The 22,307-nt window shown below is 41.0% G+C and overlaps 1 protein-coding gene across 5 annotated transcripts in view; it reads left to right on the top strand.

Annotated features, from left to right (window-relative positions):
• grip2a (glutamate receptor interacting protein 2a) overlaps window positions 1-19,343 on the top strand; it is a 36,101-nt gene extending 16,758 nt beyond the window's left edge. For 4 of the 5 annotated variants that reach the window (XM_053504579.1, XM_053504578.1, XM_053504580.1 and 1 more), the window contains 18 exons: window positions 978-1,123; window positions 2,756-2,903; window positions 3,019-3,173; window positions 6,595-6,723; window positions 6,905-7,075; window positions 8,208-8,391; window positions 9,208-9,353; window positions 9,513-9,593; window positions 10,022-10,085; window positions 10,220-10,365; window positions 11,657-11,801; window positions 12,079-12,218; window positions 12,415-12,606; window positions 13,284-13,434; window positions 14,861-14,975; window positions 15,247-15,411; window positions 16,755-16,901; window positions 18,100-19,343. In XM_053504579.1, coding sequence (XP_053360554.1) covers window positions 978-1,123; window positions 2,756-2,903; window positions 3,019-3,173; window positions 6,595-6,723; window positions 6,905-7,075; window positions 8,208-8,391; window positions 9,208-9,353; window positions 9,513-9,593; window positions 10,022-10,085; window positions 10,220-10,365; window positions 11,657-11,801; window positions 12,079-12,218; window positions 12,415-12,606; window positions 13,284-13,434; window positions 14,861-14,975; window positions 15,247-15,411; window positions 16,755-16,901; window positions 18,100-18,333 — 2,659 coding nt within the window. In that variant the 3' untranslated portion in view covers window positions 18,334-19,343. Of the gene's footprint in view, window positions 1-977; window positions 1,124-2,755; window positions 2,904-3,018; window positions 3,174-6,594; window positions 6,724-6,904; window positions 7,076-8,207; window positions 8,392-9,207; window positions 9,354-9,512; window positions 9,594-10,021; window positions 10,086-10,219; window positions 10,366-11,656; window positions 11,802-12,078; window positions 12,219-12,414; window positions 12,607-13,283; window positions 13,435-14,534; window positions 14,976-15,246; window positions 15,412-16,754; window positions 16,902-18,099 lie in introns of those variants that run through there. The other variant, XM_053504582.1, reaches the window with a different exon arrangement.
• The last annotated feature ends 2,964 nt before the right edge of the window (window positions 19,344-22,307 follow it).

Here is a 22,307-nt window from a genome sequence, read left to right as displayed (position 1 = left end):
TGTGTGTGTCTGCGTGTGTGTGTGTGTGTGAGCATGTGTTTGTGAGGTTAGTTTGCCAGTTGCTCTGGCTGTTGCATACATTGCTGTCATTGTAGTAAGTGAGAAGTGCACAAACACACACACACACACACACACACACACACAATCTATTAGCTAAAACATGTTTGATACCTTTAGTGTTGTGATTGCCCCATAAAGCTAACATTGCGACCAAGTAAGGACTGTCTTTAGCATTACACACACACACACATTAAGTTTTTAAACCGTTCCTGACTCTGTGTGACACTCTTATCCTGTAAAAAATAGACAAAACGGCGTCAGAGAGCTAAAAACAGCCGAGCTGAATCACGTTCCTCCTCATTACACGGCTCAGTGTTACTGGGGGACGGATCACACTCTGGAGGAACGATGATGTGTGTTGAAGCGAGTGTGTGTTTACTTTGCACAATGCTAAACTGGAAGCTAGATGCTAGCTACAGGCACTTGGGGGACACCCTGATTGAGGTGCCAGTCCGTCGCAGGGCGCACACACACACACACACACACACACACATAGACACTCACATTAGGGGCCATTTGGAAACGCCAGTTAGCATAATCTGCATGTCTTTGGACTGTGGGAGGAAACAGGAGTGCCCCGAGGAAACCCACCAAGCACGTGCGAACTCCACACACACAGACCTGACACGGGAATCGAACTCTCAACCCTGGAGGTGCCAGTCGACATTGCCAGTCGCTACGTGAATCTTCCGTGCAAAAAGGGAAATTATATAGTACATTAATCTGTATATTCGACTGTCCTATATTCTTATTTACAACAAGCAACTTCTATCTCTCTCTAACTCACACTCTGTGGGTGTGCAATGCAATCTTTCCTTCCCCCTCCATTTTCCTAAAATCATTTCTAATCATATCTATTTAACCCTTTTGCTCTCTCTCTCTCTCTCTCCCTTTTTCTCTCTCTGTCACTGTTTCAGGGAGGGCACACTGCGTATCGGGGATCGGGTACTGAGCGTAAACGGAGTGGCTTTGAACCGACGGAAACATGCCGACGCTCTCACTATACTCATGCAAAGCAGCCAGGAGGCTTGTTTCCTCATCGAGTACGACATCATGGTCATGGGTGAGCGCACGTGCACGTTCAAGCGCGAACAATCTACCTCCACTCAGCCCTGCTTCATCTCGTTTTATAATTTGGCTTTACGGTACCTTTCCATACAGTAAGACACATCATCAGTACCTACACCCCAGTGGTGTAACACAACCACATCTGGATCTGGATCTCTAACCCGAGTCTCCAAATATTTACATCTGCATCCTGATGTTTATCTTAATGCTGTGTAGAAGCTTATAACTCAAGCCTCGAGATCACATCACAAGATCAAATCAACAGGACCAATCACACCATCGACAATGTTACCTAGGTTACAGTGAGATTTGCTATAGATTTATTAACATCCACACAATCGCTGGTTAAATTTATAACCATGCATATGGAAAGTAAATACTCAAGTCAAACCGGTACTTGTGATAAAACTTCTGGCGAATGAAAGCAATACAGTGCACAGTATGATTATGAGACACTTTGCTGTAGAAAAGCATTTGAATGGTGGAGGTGGAGGTGGATCAGAGCCCAACCGTAGTCGTTCCCATGAACATTCTCTGAGTGGAACCCCTGATCCTTAAAAGTCGACGTATAACTTGTCACCAACTTGTGGAAGCGATGTCTGTCTCTGGTTTCTGTACAATCAGTCACCAACACCACTTAAACATTACAGGAACTCAGCTGGGCCAGGGGTAGCTCAGTGGTTAAGGCATTGGACTACGGTTCGGAAGATCCCAGGTTCAAACCCCACTACCACGAAGTTGCCACTGTTGGGCCCTTGAGCAAGGCCCTTAACCCTCAACTGCTCAGATGTACTGTATAATGAGATAAAAAATAAATTAAGTCTCTCTGGAAAAGAGCGTCTGCCAAATGCCTAAATGTTTGAGTATGTTAAAGGAGTTCCTGGGAGGCCGGCGTGAATCATACAAGCAGTCCGAACCTGGCTTGGGCGTACTAAGAAAACGTTCTACCTTGATAGTATCCAAGCACTAGTGAAACACTGGGATGAGTGTAGCAGGGACTGTCTCAGAATTGTTAAAAGTCCCGGTTTGGCCTCCGAGTGGCGCAGTGGTAAAGCGCTCGTCCGGAGATCGCTGGTTCGAACCCCGGGTGATGCTGTTTTCCCCCTCACAGCCGGAGGCACAGAGAGAGCTGATTGGCCGAGCTCTCTCAGAGGGGAGGGATGAGAGGTACTCGCGCTCCCACATTAATCACGGCTCTACAGCCAATCAGGGGCGTCTGTGAGCTCGCGCACGCGGAAGGAGCGGCTAGCGCTTTCCTCCGAGTGTGTTACTCCGGCCCTGAAGGTGCGCGAGCAAGCAGTCCGAAAAGATGCTGACGTCACGACACTTTATAGTCTTCGCCCTCCCGGCTGAATTGTAGTAGTAGCCTTAATGTGGGAGCCCCCTAGTGACGGGGAGGAATTGGCTACGACTAAATTAGGGAGAAAATTGGAAAAATCCCCCCCCTAAAAAAAATTGTTATTAACAGATTTGGCAGGGCAAGCGCTGCAAAAGTGCAACAAAAGTGCATTGGATTAGAATAGCAAGGAGAAGGCAAGTGGGCGTGGCCTAAAGCATACAAAATTCCCACTTGTTTCCTGAACATGTCTGCGTGTGTGTGTGTGTGTGTGTGTGTGTGTTTGGCCAGAGTCAGTGCAACAGTCTTCAGGACCTCTGCAGGTGGAGATCACGAAGAGCGCCGGCTCTGTGCTGGGTCTGAGCCTCACCAGTGCCCTCTACAAGAACAAACATGTCATTACAATCCATAAAATCAAACCTGCCAGTGTTGCAGAGAGGTACATCATCATCTTCTCCAACACACGCACACACAAACACAGAGCACCATTTGTTTTATAATGTCTCTTCCTCTGTCTGTGTGTGTGTGTGTGTGTGTGTGTGTGTGTGTTTCAGGTGCGGTGCTCTGCATGTAGGTGATATTCTCTTGGCTATAGACGGCATGAGCACTGAGCACTGTTCTTTAATGGAAGCTCAGCAGCTGCTGGCCAACTCCTCCGAAGTCACCAAGCTTGAGATCCTGCCTTCAACACACAGCTTACATGACACGGGTACACACACACACACACACACACACACACTGCTCCTCCTGGACCTCTGTGCTGGCACTGTTTGTTGTGGCTAAAGGGCTACTGTTGTATGTGCAGTGAATCATTCCTAATCTACAGAACGCTCAGGGCACACACACACACACACACACACACACACACACACACACACCGCAAGCATGTTCACGGAACACAGTATATAAGACCACGATGCTGGACTGGAGGTGAAGCAGAAGGTTGCAGAGGGAGAAAAAGATCAACGACACACGACATTTAAACAATCAACACACAGCATTTCAGTGTTTATTACTGTCGATGTTTGTTGTGGTTTTTAATGCTTTAATGCTGCTTGAGACATAAAGGCTGTTGAATTAAATAGAAAATCCCAATGTACAGAAATAATATCAAACTGAATCAACAGTCTACAGTTCACAGCTGTACATGTATAACGGCATATTATAGAACATCAGGATCAGATACAGAGTTGTGTTTCAAGACAAACACAGCTGGAAGACTAAATACAGGTCATGTAGCCGACTCGACCTTCGACCTTCTTTAGCCTAAAAGTTGCTCCAAGTAAAGAAAATTTATTTACTCTAATTATGAAATTTTTATAGAATTACCCCTTAAATTTAGGACTTAATCTTAGAAAAGATAAAACTGATTTACGAAACGTCTTAGACCTAAAAACAGCTCCTAAGATGAAAATTGTCTCGAGTAGAGACGAGGACTTTTTAGAGGCTTAAGAGTTTCTATAGCAGAGGACACAATGGCGGAAAGAAGAAATGCGAACGAAAGAAATGAACGTAAAGCTAAAAGTAAACACTGCTCTTCTGTCCAATTTGGTTTTCTTGTTTTTAATTCCTTCCATCTCTCTTGGAATCGACTGTCCTGTACTCATGTGAACTGGTAAAGATCTCAGCCGTTTTTTCTCCCATCAATCTAAAATGGATCACGAGTAATAAAATCAGTATGATACAGTAAATAAACGTGAGAACTTAACGACTGCATGAAAATCGGTTGCTTCAAAAGTAGACCCATTTTCAACATTCGGCTGTTTTAATTAACTTTAAGATATTTATCCTATAACAGAAACTTTTAGTTGGCCTGGACTCATGATTATACAATTTCTTCATATACAAACATTATACACAGTTTTTGAATTACTGCGTCATCCCTAGCAACGGGGTCGACCACACCTCCTCACTAAGATAAAGGTCTTTTTGTACTTTCCTTACTCAGAAGTTTCCTAAATCACTTTTAGTCTAGGACTCCCAGCTAGGACTTTTTAAGCTAAGATAGGAGCTCTCTGAGAGGATTCTAGAGATTCTGGATTATAGAGAGGATGCTTTAACATCTCAAAACAAAGTTTTCGCAGTGTGTCGACAGTGTGTGTTGAACTTGCATGCATACACACTTCACGTGACAAAACACTTTCTCCATACTGCTCTTAAAGGCTTATAAATAACGGCTCCAGGTTCTGTACATCCTCAGACCACAAAAACAAATCACTGCACTCAGCTCTTCTTTCAATACAGATCATCAAGGCATCCATTTTCGCTCGCACCGTAGTTACAAATGACCTAATGCGATACGTACACACCTGCACCGCAGCGACTGGGAAAGCGCTGATGAGACACCAACAGAAGTTTTAATAAAACCGGAGTGCGGATCATTTTTGACTCGTTTTTGGCATCTTTATCTTTTCTTGTATTCATTTTTCAACACTGCAGTCTGTGTGTGTCTCTAGAGCCAGTGTTGGAGTGTGTAACACTCAGAGTGTGTGACAGATCTCAGCTATAATGCAAACACAAACCAGGTTTTTCTTTACACTGTTTACCACCTAAACCGAGAAATCTGTCAGATGATAAAACTGGGCATCTGCTTCAGCGCCCGCTGCATGTCTGGCACCGTCTTACAGCTCTGCTTCCAGTCTGGAGATGTGACACAGAGAGGAGTCTGTGCTGGGCTTCAGCCACCAGGGAGAGAGAGAGAGAGAGAGAGAGAGAGAGTGGATTGAAATGACAGAACGGATGCCTGTTTGTGACTCAGATCCTCCAAGGTTCAGAAACGCAAGCGAAATTCACTTTTTAGTATTTTTTTTGACATTCCGGTGTTTGTAAAATAGTGAGAAAGAAATAATTCACTGTTTTTTTTTTACCTTTTTTTATTTTATTGTATTGAATAAGGAAGTTCTGCAAGCCAGGTAGATTTTCCCCTTAATGGAAACCCTCTCCATCCCCAAACTTATCATCCCATGTTCGTGGTGCTTGGGAGTAGATCTTTAACATAGACACAGAATCAGATCAAAAGTAGGAGGAATGAAATAAAAGGCGTTTAACGCACTATCTGAGAGTCATTTCAGCTAGAGCATTAACACACACACACACACAGTTTGGTGCAGCTTTGAGCCCTGTGCCTTCTATACTGCTTTATCACGTGTACAGGGTCCTGGGGTCCTAGAGAGCGTGCAAGGTGGGGTACATCCTGAACACGGTGCCAATCCATTGTAGGGTTCATACACAACGAGCAATTTGGGAACGGCAGTTAACCTAATCTGCATGTCTTTGGACACTAACCAAGTGCTAACCAACCACTATGCCACTCTGCCGCCACACCAATAAATGAATTACAAGAAAAAAAGAAAAAAAATGTCCACTTGCTGCGTAATGCTGATTTCTATGGTTATCATTTTATGGCTGGATAAAGTGATATAAAAAAAGAATAAATTAATAAATTCAATTTAAATTCAAGGGTTTAAATGATTGCATATAATAACACTTTTATGAGGGGTGCCAATATATATATATATATATATATATATATATATATATTTATATATAATTTTTTTAATGACGCTCCTCCAAATGGAAATTTCTTGCACTGATTTGTGACCATGGGTACACCAAAAAAAAAAAAAAGGTTTTTCCAAAGAAAAAAACTATTTCTAACCTTGATTAGTCCTGGTGGGCGTGGCTTTAACTAACTAGTGGAGCAGGCTGGTGATTAATTTAGCATCATTAGTGTTTTCTCTTCCATTCTCTCTGAAACATACACGTCTGTTCTTACAAAGCTTAATCCCAATGTTTTCTTTTATGTTGAAGCTATCATAGACGTGTTTTTATTTATTTATTTATTTATTCTTTTAAAAAAAACAAAAAAATGTATATTCCTCCATTGCTCTCAGCTTTATCCAAGCTGGTGAGGAAATGTAAGAGACAAGAAAGAGAGAGAGAGATGAAATGTGCAGAACATGTGCCTTAAGCAGTGTGGACAATCTTCTCGATACAAAAAAATATATATTTTCCCTGAGCAGGATTTCTTATCCGATGTCTAAAAGATCATCTTGTCGAAATGATTGTTTGATTTTGGTACTGTACATGAGTATGAGTGGTGGCTCACAGATATGACTGTGTGTGTGTAGTGCGTATCCAGAGGAGCAACCAGCAGCAGTGGGAGTCTGGTGTTAACCCCTTCAGTGGCCCTGCGCCAACCCAAAGCAAAGCCCCATCAACCTGGAGCAACACCACGCCAACACACTCCCACTGCACATGTAAGTGCACCATCACGCATATTAGTGTGTTTGTGAGTGTGCACTGTATACATTATGTAGCTTGCATGCATGCGTGACATCCTCTAACCCAACCCCATCCCTGGATGTTTCCAAGATTTAGCATTTTAACACACAACTTTTCTAAATAAACATGTCTGATCCGATCCGATCTGATCTGTAGCTGTGGCATCAGGCAGCTCGTCTCAGACGTCAGGCTTTCACAGTGGTAAGAGCGGCTCTGCGTATTCAAGCCCGTACCCCTGCAGCACTCTGCCCTCGTACCCCTCGAGTCCACGCACCAACACCACCACCACCAGGAGGAAGCCCAGGAGAGCCGAGCACAAGAGCTCATGTAAGAGAACATTCTCTACCTTTATTCCTTCAATTTCCAACAACTATAATCATACTGTTCCTACAGATCCTCAAAACAGTTTGTGTACCATAATACACCCGTCTAATCCCACTGAAATGCACAAGGGGAATGTGTATGCATGGAAATTAGGAATTTGTCCGTCTCTATCTCTTTCTGCTCACTTTTTTTTTTACCCTTTTTTGTCTGATGACTTTCTCTGCTTTTATCATATCATTCTTTGATTTAATTTAAATGAATTAAGGCCATACCTCTCTGGTATTGTCTGGTCTTTTGATTTGTTTGCTTCCTGTCTGATCACTCTGTGTTTTTTTTTTTTTTTATCATTTCCTTCTCAGATCTAATCAAATCAGAACTGGTCTCTCTCTCTCTCTCTCTCTCTCTCTCTCTCTCCTATATTGTATAATCACTTTCTGGTCTCTCTTTCTCTTCTGTATCTCTGGTCTGATCTCCTTCTACTGTCGTATTGTCTGACCTCGTTCTTTATTTTATTTTTGTTTGTCTGATTCTCTTCTTTCTCTGCTCTTTCTGCTATTGTCTGGTCTTTTCTTTCGTGGCTTTCTTGTCTGATTGTATCTCTGGTCTGATTTCTTTTTCTGCTTTAGTCATATATTTCTTTGATCTAATCAAGTCAATGTCTAATCTCTCTCTGCACTTTATTTTTCTTTTCGATATTGTCTGATCTCTTTCTTTTTGTCTGGTCTCTCTCTCTCTATTTTGTATCTCTGGTCTGATCTCCTTATGGTACTGTCTGATCTTTTTCTTTCCCTTGTTTTTGTTTCTGACTGATCACTTTCCTGTCTCTCTATTCTAACTCTGCTTTGATCTCTTTCTTCTGTCTTATTTCTATCGATTCTGTTTTCATCTGATTTCTTTCTTCGATCTTGTCTGATCTATCTCTCTCACTATATCGATCTCTCTCTCGCCACACAATGTCATCTCATCACTCTTCAGTCTGTTTATTTCTTGTTGGTTTGCTGTTTGTGGTTTTCGGTATAGTTTATCTTGCCGTCTTGTCTAATCTCTCTTTGATCCAATTTGATCTCTCCTCTCTTTGATCTATCTCTCTCTCTCTCTATGCTTTTTTTCCTTTGTCTTTCTGCTGCATGGTCAGTGTCTCTCTCCAGCACGGTGGGTGTTGGTGGTCAGGTGGTGCACGTCGAGAACAATGAGGTGGTGCTCAGAGGAGATCCGCTCACCGGCTTCGGCCTGCAGCTCCAGGGGGGAGTGTTTGCCACGGAGCCGCTGTCTGCACCCGCCTGCGTCCGATTCATAGACCCGGACTCACCTGCTGAAAGGTGACGTGTGTGTATATACACGTGCTTATATGTGACATTCTTTAGGATATAAAAATGGTTTAATCATAGTTTAGATTTCGATGGTTATCTTATTCGTGTTCCTCATTTAAAGGTTTAGATGGTAGATCAGTTCAAAGACCATAGGATATGACTCTAGGATATGTAATGAAGGCACAACACTCTGAGCTAATTATCCAATACCCAAGATGCAGATTATATTAACAAAATGAGAACAGGATGTTTTTCATAAATTTATGTTTTCACTGTTTAAAGACCGGAGGCACATGAATGCACTTTAAAACAAGCTCAGTGCTTCGGGTTCTAGTTCAGTATTCAGTGTTTGAGTGGTGATTGTGGTGGAGAGCCAAGACTGGCCCGATGTCTTACGTAATTGTTTAAGTTTGGGGTCAGGTGACCGTGACGTCCAGAGCATATGATTTAGATCATTTTTATCTTTTAGCTAGCACTCATGCCTTGCAAGTCGACGCGGAGTCATACTGGAAGCGACCACGCCCATTAGGATTGGATAGATCTATGTAAGAGAAGCTGCAGATTGATAACAGTGATGCTTTGATCTAAGAGGACAAGCACCGCCAAACCATGCTAGCAAAAAATAAATGCCCCCCTTTGATGCATGAGTCATATTAAATTAATTTATATGCAAATCAATCACTAGCATCATCACTAGCACTATTTGTGACCAGGAATCAGGAATTCAACATGGCTACGGTATGATTACTTTAAAAAGCTAGTCGTTAAATCATTGTTTGTTTGTTGTGAGAGACGTTGTTATTTATACACTCGGTTATATGGTAGGTGTGGAGTGCTGCAGGTTGGAGACAGAATCCTCTCTATAAACGGAATCCCAACGGATGACGGAACGCTGGAGGAGGCCAATCAGCTCCTCCGAGACGCAGCTCTGTCCAATCAGGTCACGCTAGAAGTCGAGTTTGACGTTGCAGGTACTGTACCTTAATCATGTTGTGTCTATTCTTGCATCTACACCTGGTTTTGACACTAAAAAGTACACCTGTATTAAACCCTTTGTAAGATTGTGCTTGTCAGCGAGTTTCTGATGTTAACCATAAAAAATATTCATTTATTTCTACTTCCTTTGTCAGAATCTGTAATCCCAAGCAGTGGTACGTTTCACGTGAAGCTGCCAAAGAGGCGTGGTGTGGAGGTGGGCATTACTATTAGTGGTAAGTAGTGACCAAGAGGTGGCGCTATTGTTTAATAATACATAAGATCTACTATTTCTTACTTCATCCGCCAATGCACGAAGGGCGTTCAAGTCAAACCGGGACCTTCCTAGACATCCTCATCTTGGGGTGTGCTGGGGATTTGAACCTATGACCTTCTGATCAGTAGTCCAACCACTGAGCTCCCCCTGCCCTCCGGGCCACCTCAGCCGGGCTCGTCATTCACGAACATACCACCTTCTTTAAATCATTTGCACCATGTTTTACTAAGAGTCTCATCACTGTACTGTGCATGAAGTCTTCTGTAAATGTCAATTGCTTTTATGCCATCACAAGTCCCGGTTTGACTTGAACACCACTCATATTATGCAATTTCCATATAAACTGAAGGGTTTTTCTAAAATGACAGTAAGTTTGTAACATCGTAGCCAGCAAGAAGGCAGGCCGACCTCTGATCATCTCCGAGATAAAGAGAGGGAGCATCGCTCACAGGTAGGTTTGATATGAGACAATGAGACTGACCTTTGATATGAGACAATGCACTGACCTTTCATGCAGTTTAACACTTCAGCTAATGCTTGTGTACTGTATGGGGTGTTTGTGTGTATGCATACGCATGGTCACAGAACAGGTACCCTGGAGCCTGGCGATCGTTTGCTGGGCATCAACAATGTAAAATTGGAGGACTGTGGAATTGACGAGGCGATGGCGGTCCTCCAGCAGGCTGAGGACATGGTCAGACTGCGCATTCAGAAAGACGAGGACAACTTGGGTGTGTGTCGTACTCAAGATGGGTTATACTAATATCTTCCTTTTTTTAATATATATTTTATTTTTACTTTATTAGCTTGTCACCTTTAGTTCCAGTGCCTTGCATAAGTATTCACCCCCTCTTTGCTACATTTCTTGCTATGTGCTTCTGGCTCAGCCTTATATAATATGGCGGGTTAGTGGTTAGGACTGTCGCTTTGCACCTTCAGGGTTTGATTTCTGCCTCGGGGCCTGTGTGCATGGTGTCTCAGAAAATTAGAATATTACTCAAGACCAATAACACAGAAATGTTGGACTACTAAAAAGTACAGCACTCAATACTTGGTAGGGGCTCCTAGAATTACTGCAGCAATGCGGTGTGGTATGGAGGCGATCAGACTGTGGCACTGCCGAGGTGTTAGGGAAACCCAGGTTGCCCTTTAGCTCGTCTGCGTTGTAGGGTCTGGTGTCTCGCGTCGTCTTCTTCACAATACACCATAGATTCTCCATGGGGGTTTAGGTCGGGCGAGTTTGCTGGCCAATCAAGAACAGGTATACCATGGTCCTTAAACCAGATATTAGAACTTCTTGGCAGTGTGGGCAGGTGCCAAGCCCTGCTGGAAAATGAAATCAGCATCTCCATAAAGCTGGTCTTCAGGGAGAAGCATGAAGTGCTCTAAAACGTCCCATTAGACGACTGCACTGACCTTGCAGCAGTGGACCAACACTAGCAGATGACATGACTAGCCAAACCACCACTGACTGTGCAAACTTCACACTGGACCTCAAGCAACTTGGATTCTGTGCATCTCCTCTCTTCCTCCAGACTCTGAGACCTTGATGTCAAATGAAATGCAAAATTTACTTTCATTTAAAAGGAGGACTTTGGCCCCCTGAACAGCACTCCAGAATTTTGCCTCAACAGAACAGCGCTTCAAGAGTGGCTTGACACACAGGATGCGACAGTTGTAGCACATGGCCCGGTTACGTCTGTGTGGATTATAGTGTGACACCATGAGTGTCCAATATGGAGGTTTTTCACAATATTCAAATTTTCTAAGATATTGAATTTTGGATTTTCTCGTGCTGTAAGCCATAATCATCAAAATTGAAAGAAATAAACACTTGAAATACATCAGTCTTAATTTCAATGGATCTATATAATACGAGTTTCACTTTTTGAATTTAAATACCGAAATATCAACTTTTCAAAGATATTCTAATTTATTGAAATGCACCTATTTATATGCGTGTGCCGCGGTCGGGTGAATACTTTTGCAAGCCAGTGTGAAATCTTCTGTAATGTTCCATAGACGAGCTGGAGTCGTCCGGCTCTGTGATTTTCACCGTGGAGCTGAAGAGACACGGCGGTCCCCTAGGGATCACCATATCTGGCACGGAGGAACCCTTTAACCCGATTCTCATCTCCAGCCTGACCCGTAACGGTCTTGCACACAGGTACACACACACTTACTCATGTACGTACATGTACACATGTTGCAGTGGGCCTCAACCCTGGTCCTGGAGGACCCCCTGGCCTTAGTGTTTCTCAGCTCCCAGCAAACCTGATGTAACTAATCAGCTAATAAACAGGCTTTTCTGCGTTAATGTGGGTGTGAATGAGCAGTGAAGTCTCGGGGGGGGGGTGTCCTCCTTCTGCTGCTGCTATTTTGCTGTTGCCATGGAAGTCAAATCCAAAAGAGGTCTGTGTGTGTGTATATGTGTGTGTGAGCAGGACTGGGGCTCTTCACGTTGGTGACCGTGTGTTGGCCATAAATCACGTGAGTTTGAAGGGGAAGCCGCTGAGCGAAGCCATTCATCTGCTGCAGACTGCCGGAGATTCTGTAACGCTCAAGATCAAAAAACGAACTGAATGTAAGTCAAACACGCTGGCACACTTACAGCAGGTATCTTCAGCACAAATAGGTGTATATGCGAGTGTACTGTATGTGTATGATTATTGACTGTATGTGTGTGTGTAGGTTACTGCAATCTTACTGAAGATCCTGATGTGCCCTTCATAGCCTCATGTTCTCATTCCTCTCTTTCTCTCTCTCTCTCTCTCTCTCAGCTGTGTTCGAGTCGAGCTCAGGCAGTCCTATAAGGGCGGGATCTGGTCTAAGTGACACCGAAGACGACCGCTCCGATTCGCTCAGGCACTGTAAACACTCTGGGCTTCGCCACCTAGCCACGCCCCCCAGCATGGACTCAGCCATGGACTCATGGGATGGCTCCGCCCTCGACGCTGAGTATAGGAGTCAAGGTGAGGCTAGGCTCGATTGTGAGTAAGAGTTAATAATAAGAGATAATAATAATAATAATAATAATATCTATTTTGAAGTTAGATCCTGAGACGTGTGTTTGATGGATTTATATTTTATTTGTCCAAACATTTGTTTAAAATTATGAATATTAAATGTATTTTAAAATTTAATATAAAGAAAATGAAAAAATAAACAAACAAACAAACAAAAAGCTTTCCCTGACAGTGTTTAACTAATGGTACTTCTAGTTAGTAACCAGTGTAAGGATCGATCCAATTCCCATCCATGAAAATTGGTACGCATCCACAAAATGCCTAATTTCATTTGTTTAATTGTTTCAATTGTTTAAATTTCATTTGGTATCACTTTTATAATACCAATACTTATATAATATAATTTGCATTTCTATTGTATTATTTTAGCTCATAAGTGCAATTTAATGTTCTTCATTTCTTTTTGTAACAAAATAAAATATCAAAATATTTCATTTATCTTTTTTTATTTATTTAGTACTTTCTCAGTGTTCTCTTTTATTATTAAAACACCCAAAATGGAGAAAAAAAACTATATAAAAGTATATACAGTATAAAGTTGATGATGCTATTGCTTCATAATTGTAAAAATATAAAAGAATATTAAAGAAGTATTTCAGCCAGAAAATATATGTACTTGACAGGTGCCTACATCCATCGGACATCTGACCTGACCGTCCACCCTAATGAGTGGAAACGAACCAATCAAAGAAGCCCATTGACCTCCAGGAGAGACGCGCACCGAGCTGCGGTGCATGATGAGAAATCAGGAGAGGAAGGCTGGAAATATCATGGGTAAGATTATTTAAAGATTTATTTATTTTAAATTATAAGCTACTCGTTCAATGCTGGTTTTCAACATGCGTTCCCCTCCTTGCACTCTCCAATATATATATATATATATATATATATATATATATATATATATATATATATATATAATTAAATATATTATTAAACATATTTGTATCAAGAGATTTCTCCATCCCTGCTAGACCATTATTGACCGGTTGTGTGTAGTTTTAATTACTCACACTCATTTACAGCTCAGATCTGCCTGCTTTCCCTTGGGCTCTTATCTGTGTGTTCAGTTAACCGAAATTTGACAGAACAAGAATAAAGCCATAAATCACTTAATAAAATAGTTGAGCCTAAGGGAATGTTGTACTTTGCTCTAACTTTGTTGGAACTGACTTTTGCTCTTCTGGTGTTAACTGCATGGACCTGCTCTGATCATTAACTTATTATTCGGCAACAAAAACAAGTATACGCAATTTTCCACTTTACTTCAAATCAGCCCCGATGGGTTTGAAGCCTGAAGGTTATTATTATTATTATTATTATTATTATTTAATAAAAAAATATATTTTTTAAAGAATTCAAATAACCAGATACCAAATGCAAATGTAGCACTCAGAACCACCTCCAGGCCTTGTATCTCCTCGATTGGTCATGGGAACCAGCCATACCTGGCCATGCAACTGCTCGTCAGATGTTTGTTCCATTATTTATGAACCCTCCAAGAAAATTGCGATTATTCCTGAATGGTTACCGTCAAAGCCTTTAAATTAAATCTGAAAGTCTTGAAGTCTTTAATTTTAAATTGAATGTGGTGGTGTGCAGAGGTGCAAATGCCAAAAAAAAAAAAAAACTGTTTCAAAATGTATGGTCCGGACTATATATTGTATTTTATATATACAATTCCTACTTCAGGTTTCAAGTCTTTTTGACTCAGTGGAAGATTGTGCACCAGTGCATTTTGATTTTCCTTTCTCTCTTTAGTTTCCTGTGCCAGACGATGTGAATATGAATACTGAATCTCAGTATGTGGCACAGAACAACAATTATTTCTCCTATTTTTTCTTTGTCTGTGCTTCTTTTTCTCTCTTTCTCAGGTGTTCTGTCCTTCATCCGCCTTACTAATCACCCACGGCTCTCCGGCATCATCCTTTCCTATCGCTTCTGTTTTCCAACATGTTGGCCATGCCTCAGAACAGGCCATGGCAACTGCGACTGTGTGTGTGTGTGTGTGTGTGTCTGTGTGTGTGTGTGCTTTTAAATATCCTGCTTATTCCCCTCATGCTGTGTAAAGCATGTTAGAGATTTGACAGCAGTGTTTCAGTAGAGGGTGCTAGAGTTTTAGAGAGCTTGTTATGAAAGAAGGGGGGGGAATCTCCTGCACCAGGACTTGCATTACCCAGGATCCTTTGCATTGACGCAGATCTGTTAGCCCAATGCGTCGCCGTGGCAACACTGACTCTCAGGAGAGCTATTGGTCGCAAGCCCTGCAGGACCTGGAGACGTGCGGCCAATCAGAAATCCTCCGAGAGCTGGAGGTAAACAATCATGAAGTTCAACTGCTTTTATTTCTAATGCTAAACAATTTAAAAGAAAAAAACATTTGTAATAAAATGACGTGATATATGCTATTTTAAAAAATTGTTTTTAAAACTATAAATTTTGATCATTGTTTATACAATATTAAAATATAGAAAAATATTTTATATGTATAAAAAATGTCATTTTAAATATGAATGTACTGTATAATTTGTATTATTTTTCTGGTTTTATTCAGTGATTTATTTTCCTTATTCGAATACCCGCTAGGCCACCATGATGTCAGGCAGCACGCTGAGTTTAGGGGACGAGAGTGAGATCTGTAACGACGGTGACCTCAACCTTCCACCACTGAACCTGAAGCAGTGTTGGGATTGCAGCACAGAAACTGAGCTCAACGACTCGAACCCCGCCGTGCCGTTAGAGCTACACAAGGTACGAACGACTTCATCACTGATTTACAGTATCCTCACACCTGGAGCAAAGGAAAATATCCAGAAATATCTTGATGTCACACAGACTTACTAATCTGGTTTTTAAATGTCACTTAGTCGTCTATAAACATGAATATAATCACAGGATAAAAAAAATCCTATAACTGTTTAACAATATCTTGGTGACCATCTTTGACGATCAGTATGTCCTTATTTGTTATCTTTGCCATTTACTTACAAAATATAAACTTTCTCACTGTTATTTTTTACCTTAACAATGTCCTGAACAATATTTAAAGTGTATTTAAAAAAAAAAATCCACATTTGTGGGGTGTTCGAGTCAAACCGGGACTGGTGAATGAAGGTGTAAAAGCGATTGGCGTTTACAGAGGGCTTTAAGCACAGTACAGTGATGAGACTCTTACTGTAGCTGCAGTAACACATTTGAATGGTGCAAGTGTTTTAAAGAAAGATGTACATCAATGATGATCCAGCCGAGGTGGCGCGGAGCCCACTGCAGTCGTCCCGGTAATAATCCACCGATTAGAACACCTGATCCTTGAAATGCCAACTTGCGGAAGAAAGGCATCCGTCTTTGTGAACTGTACACACAATTATTCCCCAACACCACCTGAACATCAGCTGGGTGTTATTACCATATTCTCAGTACAATCCTGGCCTCACTCCAAAACATTTCCATATTAAAGGAGTTCCTGGGGGGCCAGTGTTAAAAAAAAAAAAAAGTCTTTAAAAAAAAGTCTATCAACCTTGATGGTATCTTGGGATGAGTGCGTTGCTGTAGCAGGGGATTATATAAAGAAATAAATTTAGTTTTACTCTCATAAATGTGGTCTGTTATTCTGCACAATCAAAAATCCTGGTTTGACTTGAACGCTGCCTATATTTATGGACAGGATTTAGTTTGAGACGGATTTAGCTACATATTTAGTGCACAAATCATGAAGCACGTAGTCACTTAACACACCCCTGACTTACTGTACTGACCAAGTGCTGACTAACAGTTAAGTCAGGAATTCTGATTTGATTGATTTCTGCAAAGTTAAAAGCACTATAGGAAATAAATCAAACTGACTTGAGCTCTTTTTGCTACATCATAAAAGACATTCATGTGTCCTTGGGGATCCTAGTCAAAGGATAATTTTTTTTTTTATTCTTTTTTCATCGTAATAGCTAGCAGCTATCACCCTAATTCGGAGGAGGGGATGAACGGGAACGCACTTTTTCTTACTTTTTTAGTTCTTTGTAATAAACTTTTCTTACGTTGTGACTTTCATTTCATGGTCAGTTTTTCTGGTTGCTTATTTTACCTCCCTCTTCTCACAGATCAGCGTCCTGAAGGATGAAGACAGCAGGGATTTTGGCTTCAGTGTGTCCGATGGCTTGCTGGAGAAGGGTGTGTATGTGAACATGATCCGGCCGGACGGTCCTGCAGATCAGGCGGGGTTACAGCCGTACGACCGAATTCTTCAGGTAAAAGACCTTCTTTTAAGGCTCACGCAGGAGTGTGTACTCCAAGAACAGTATCGCAAGGAATAATTGCTAGATAAGCTCCATAATTGCTAGATTAGGATAATCCTTGACGTACTGTATGGCTAGTCAGGGTTGGGTATGGGTATGGTATTAGGTAGTTGGGTATGTTCAATAGTAAGTGAATACCACTTGGATAAATTATGGGGGAACATTTTAAAATCTTGTCGTTTTTTGATTTAGTTCAGATTATCCGCACTCTGGCTGGCTGTAGAATTTATTTCAATTAACTTTTAGAAATGACAAAAACATACATTTTCGACATAGTCTCCCCGCTTTTCAATACAATTTGTCCATCTGTCACAAAGCTTTCGTATTCCCTCATTAAAATGTTTTATTCTGAGCCGTGAGCCACGAATGCACCGCTGTCTTCACTTCTTCATCAGAAGTGAATCTTCGCTCTTCTACTGCTGCTTTCAGGGGACCAGACAGGTCAAAGTCTGATGGAGCGAAATCAGGACCATGGGGAGGACGCTTTAACACCTCAAAACAAAGTGTGTTCAAAGAGTGTTGACCGGAGAAGATTGCTCTTGGATATCAGTCCTCTAAGTTTAATCCTAAGTTTAAGCTTCAGCTCTTCAATAAGCGTCTCACTGTAACAAGCACTGTTGATTGTTGAACCCCCCCCCCCCCCCCTTTTTTTTAATGTTCCAATACTTCTGGCCCTTGAGAATCCCAGAAAACTGTCAGCGTTGATGAATTTTCCAGCTGATGTTTGACTTTTGAACTACTTCTCGGTCGGATGTTTCCGTTGCGTGCTCTGCTGTTTACTCTCAGGCTCATAGTTATGAATCCGCGTCTCATCACCAGTAATGATTCTCTTTAAGAAACGTTCACTCCAGATTTTGTTTGCAGATATACACACCTCTTCTGTTTGCCAACAAAGGTTTTAATATATACCAATTATTATAATATTAACCTGAGTGCGGATAATTTTTGACTCCCCTTCATACATGTTGTGAGAAGAAAAAAAAACAAGATACCAAAAAGCACTTAACCTTAAGTCACATGTTTATAAATCTAAAAATGGACTGTGTTAATCCGTGTTGTCTGTCTATAGAGAATGATTCTACTTTAATGGGGGACAGTTACATATTTACGCCGTGTGAGAGTGAACGCAGCCTTTGTTTCTCCATCTCAGGTGAATCACGTGCGCACGCGGGATTTTGACTGCTGCTTAGCCGTGCCCCTGATTGCCGAGTCAGGAGATCAGCTCCAGCTTGTCATCAGCAGGAACCCCCTCACACAGCCACCCCAGTGGTCCCCTAAGGACATCCGGGACCTCTCGGACACGCTTCCTCCTGTCCCTGTCCGCAGCCCGATGAAGACGGAACTCGGGTCGGAGGTCATACCACTGAGTGGCGGGTCACTGTAGAAGAAAGCACGCTCTGTCTTCTGTCTCTCTCTCTCTCTCTCTCACACACACACACACACACACGTGCACACACACTTCTTTTATTTCACTTCTTACACAACTAAAACCGCTTGCACGCAGTTGGTCAGTTTCCATGACACCACTTTAAAAAAAAATAAAAAAATGAAAGATCACCAGGTTCACTCCGACCCACTCAAACGTTTCACTTTGTTGAAGGATCCAGTTTAATTTTAGTTTTTTATTCGGTTTGCTCACTGGTTTTTTAGGTTCTCACACACACACACACACACCTGCACCATTACACACTTTAACTTTAGGTTATAATGTCCTGAAGTGTTTTATGCATTTGGTTATAAACAATATGACGCACAAACAGAAAGAGAGAGCAGATTCACGCTCACCTTCAGATTCTTTGTCATGTTTAAAAAAAAAAAAAAAAAAAAAAACAGATTCTCCTGCTAACTTTTACGCACCATCGGTTATTGTTCTGTCTATGTGTAAATGCAAATGATTTATGGTGCTTCTTTAATGTGTTCAAAACATTTTTTTTATATATATATAACCTGCTTCAGTTCAAGCTGGCTCGAGAGGCCGAGAGAGCGGATCTAGACTCAATTAAAATGAGTCTAAATTTTATATAAATATATTATATGTATACAGAGAAATGTGTGAGGGAATGTGTACTGTAAAGAGTACTGTACATAATGATTATATGTAAAGGTGTATGTGTCCTTATGAGAAAACAAGGCTGTGTTCGCTTGATCATTTTTATACCGTAAGTGCGATAAGTCCGTTATTAAAGTGTGAGATTAGTTTTAATTGTACCTCTTTTAAAAGTGGGACAGATTTCCCCGGTCAGTGGTTTTACGAACATTCCTTCACTGTTCAGTAAGTGTCCGAGTGTACAATCTGATCATGTGTATATGGAAATGAATGCTTTTATTAATGGATGCAAAAGTTCCTCTTTTTTTTTGTTTCTTTTTTAAACAAAATAAAGAATATAAGCCATTGTTTTTTGTTTAGTTTTTTTTATATATATAATATATATCAGACATGAGGAAAGGCCGACACATACTGTAGATAGAAGACATTTTGGAAAAAGTATGGAAATTATTCAATAATTATCAAAGTCTTTATTGAGATTAATTACATGCGGTTTAGAAAAGGTGTTCAGGGTATATTTAAAAAATGGAAAGCAATTTTGCAGCTTATCTGCAATATGTCTTGATCAGCTTTGCACATTTTTGATCTGATCCTCAACAGTGGCAGCTCGACAGTGCTGGGGATTGAACCCCCAACCTTCCGATCAATAACCCCGAGCCTTAAATGTTAGCCGTCTTCATCCCGTTCTTTTTGGCAAGCTCTAATATTTAATGAAACCTATTATGAAAATAATTTCTCTAGGATTGTCCTGTAATTATCTCCACCCACCTGGACCAGTTTTCCAGTCCCTGATGATAAACTCTTTAGATCTCTTCTTGTATTAACAGTTTGAGGTATATAAGACGTCTTCATCCCTAACTCTATTCGCTTGGTATTGAATGTACATATTTTTTCTAACTAAATAAACTAAATAAGGTATGGTGCATAAAAACAGAATGAAAAGAATACAAACATTTTACAGTTCTAGCCATTTCTTCCACACAATTATAGAATAAAGGGAACACTTAGTCCCGGTTTGACTTGAACACCTCTCATATGTGTATGCATGGGTCAAGTCAAATTGGGACTAAGTGTTTCATTTTTTTTTTTTTTATAAGTATATATTTTTTAATAAACATTTCAATTGAATTCCAGCCTGACGCAACTTGAACATTGATGCGTTTCTGCCTCGCTCTTTTTGACTTCCCAGTCAACTTCCCTACGCATTTTTAATCTTCATTTATTATAATTGGAGTGCTCCGGTGCGTCAGAGTCATTTAGGTAACGACCCAAGGTACCCAGTGGGACCAGGACCCAGGAGCGCTGACAGGTTTGCCAGTGTTAGCTCAATTAGGCCAACGTGCCATCGTAAACCCGCACCCTGCTCTGAGTATTCCACTGAAACACTCGCTAATTTTAGGTAGAAAGTCAGTTCATGGAACAGGCCTGCAGTGGGGACTGAACTGTGGATGAACTCGTTTAAAAGCTCATGTTAGAAGAAGCTGAAACCCAGTGAATGGTAGTTATTATTGCTGACAAAGCTGTTTTTAATATCAGCAACAATCAACAGCATTCAATACAATTTATACAAATCATTTCTAGCCTCTTTTCCCGGAGTTGGGTGGCATGTGGTGCATTGATGTTCTCACCACAGCTGCAGGGTTCCTGGATCTATCGCGAGCTCGCGTTACATGTTCTCCCCATGTCCGTATCGATTACCTCGGGGTTCTCCGATTTCCTTCACTTTTCCAAAAACATGCATGGACTGGCAACTCCGATTTCTCTCTGGGGTAAATACAAGTGGGAATACGTGTGTGTGTGTGTGTGTGTGTGTGTGTATGATGAACTGACTCTTCATCTGGGTTGTATTCTTGCCTGACACTTACAGTAGTGTTTAAAGTATTATGAATTTCCAACACTATAATCATATTTTTGTACAATCAAAACATTTAGAGACATGTAAATGAAGTCAAATATTAAACAAATGCACATTAAACCCAATTTAATCCTAATTTATGATTCCTCTTGGCATTTAAAAAATGAAACTGAAAGCGGCTCCCTTGTCTTCTTGCTACCGTCTTTGATAGCATTTTTGGGACCCATGATGCTATGTCTTCACTAAATCTTGCACAAAATGCAAAATAAACCCACCAAAAAATATGTGAACTTGCTTTGCTTGGCTTTCCACTGACGTGAACAACTTATGAACGGTTCCTGGATGTAAGTGCAACTTAGCTTAACGGAAATTCATATAGACTTTGGATCCACCACAGCGCTACCCATCATCAAGGGCATACTCAAGATGAAAGAATGTCATTTCCCTAAATTAGTTGTTTAAAAAAAGGTATTTATTTATTTTTTGTGCAAAGAGAACTCATCGGACTGGAACTCAACAGCTGTATAACATTTAAAAAGGGAGCATAAAGAATGGACTATGGAGCATCAGGAACAAGGTCATGTGGTCTGATGAGTCCAGATTTACCCTGTTCCAGAGTAAGGGTAAGTAAAGAGGCAGATGAAGTGATGCACCCATTACGCCTAGTGCCTATGGTATAAGCCTGTGGGCCGTAGTGATGGGTCATTCATGAACGATTCGTTCTTTTTAGAGTTTTTACCGTGACTCAGAAGAACAAGTAGTCTCAGAAAGTGATTCGGTCATTTTTTTTACATAAAAAATGCATGCATTTTAAGCATTGCAAAACCTCCGTAGGTTATGTACAGGAAACAGAATTGCGTAAGTTACCTTTGAGTCTTCTAGTCCGAATCGTTCGTTCTTTTGTCACATGACTCCCATAGACGCCATGCAGTGCAATAGATTCAAAAGAACGAACGTCTCAGTCTAGAAGACTCATGAGAAGAACCGTTTAATTCTGTTTCCTGTGTAATGCGCTGCATAGAGTCTGAGAGTCACGTGACAAAAGAGCGAACGATTCGGACCAGAAGATATGAGAGGTGAGCTGCTCATTATGTTTATTATAATATGTTCTTAGCTGCATTGTAATATTTTTATTATTGAAACTACTGCCAAAATGTGTGTATGTAAACGTGTTGGGGGTATTGAAAATGTAACATTTTATTTTATTTCTGATCAAAAGAGCGAAATTACCTAAATAACAAAAAAAAAAAGATTCGTTTATTTTAGCGACTAAGATTCAAAGAACCGAGTCAGTAAAATGATCCAAACCTTCCACCACTGCTACTGTAGGGGCAGTGTTGCTTCAGTTGGTGAGGTCTAGGTTCAGCAAGGTTTTGAGGTCAGCTGAATGCACTAAATGACTGATTCAATGGATTTTTTTCTGCCCTGATGGAGGGGCCATATTTTAAGATGATGA

Source organism: Clarias gariepinus, chromosome 9 (assembly GCF_024256425.1).
Source record: "Clarias gariepinus isolate MV-2021 ecotype Netherlands chromosome 9, CGAR_prim_01v2, whole genome shotgun sequence".
NCBI lineage: Eukaryota > Metazoa > Chordata > Actinopteri > Siluriformes > Clariidae > Clarias > Clarias gariepinus.
This window is presented reverse-complemented; position numbering and strand designations above follow the sequence as displayed.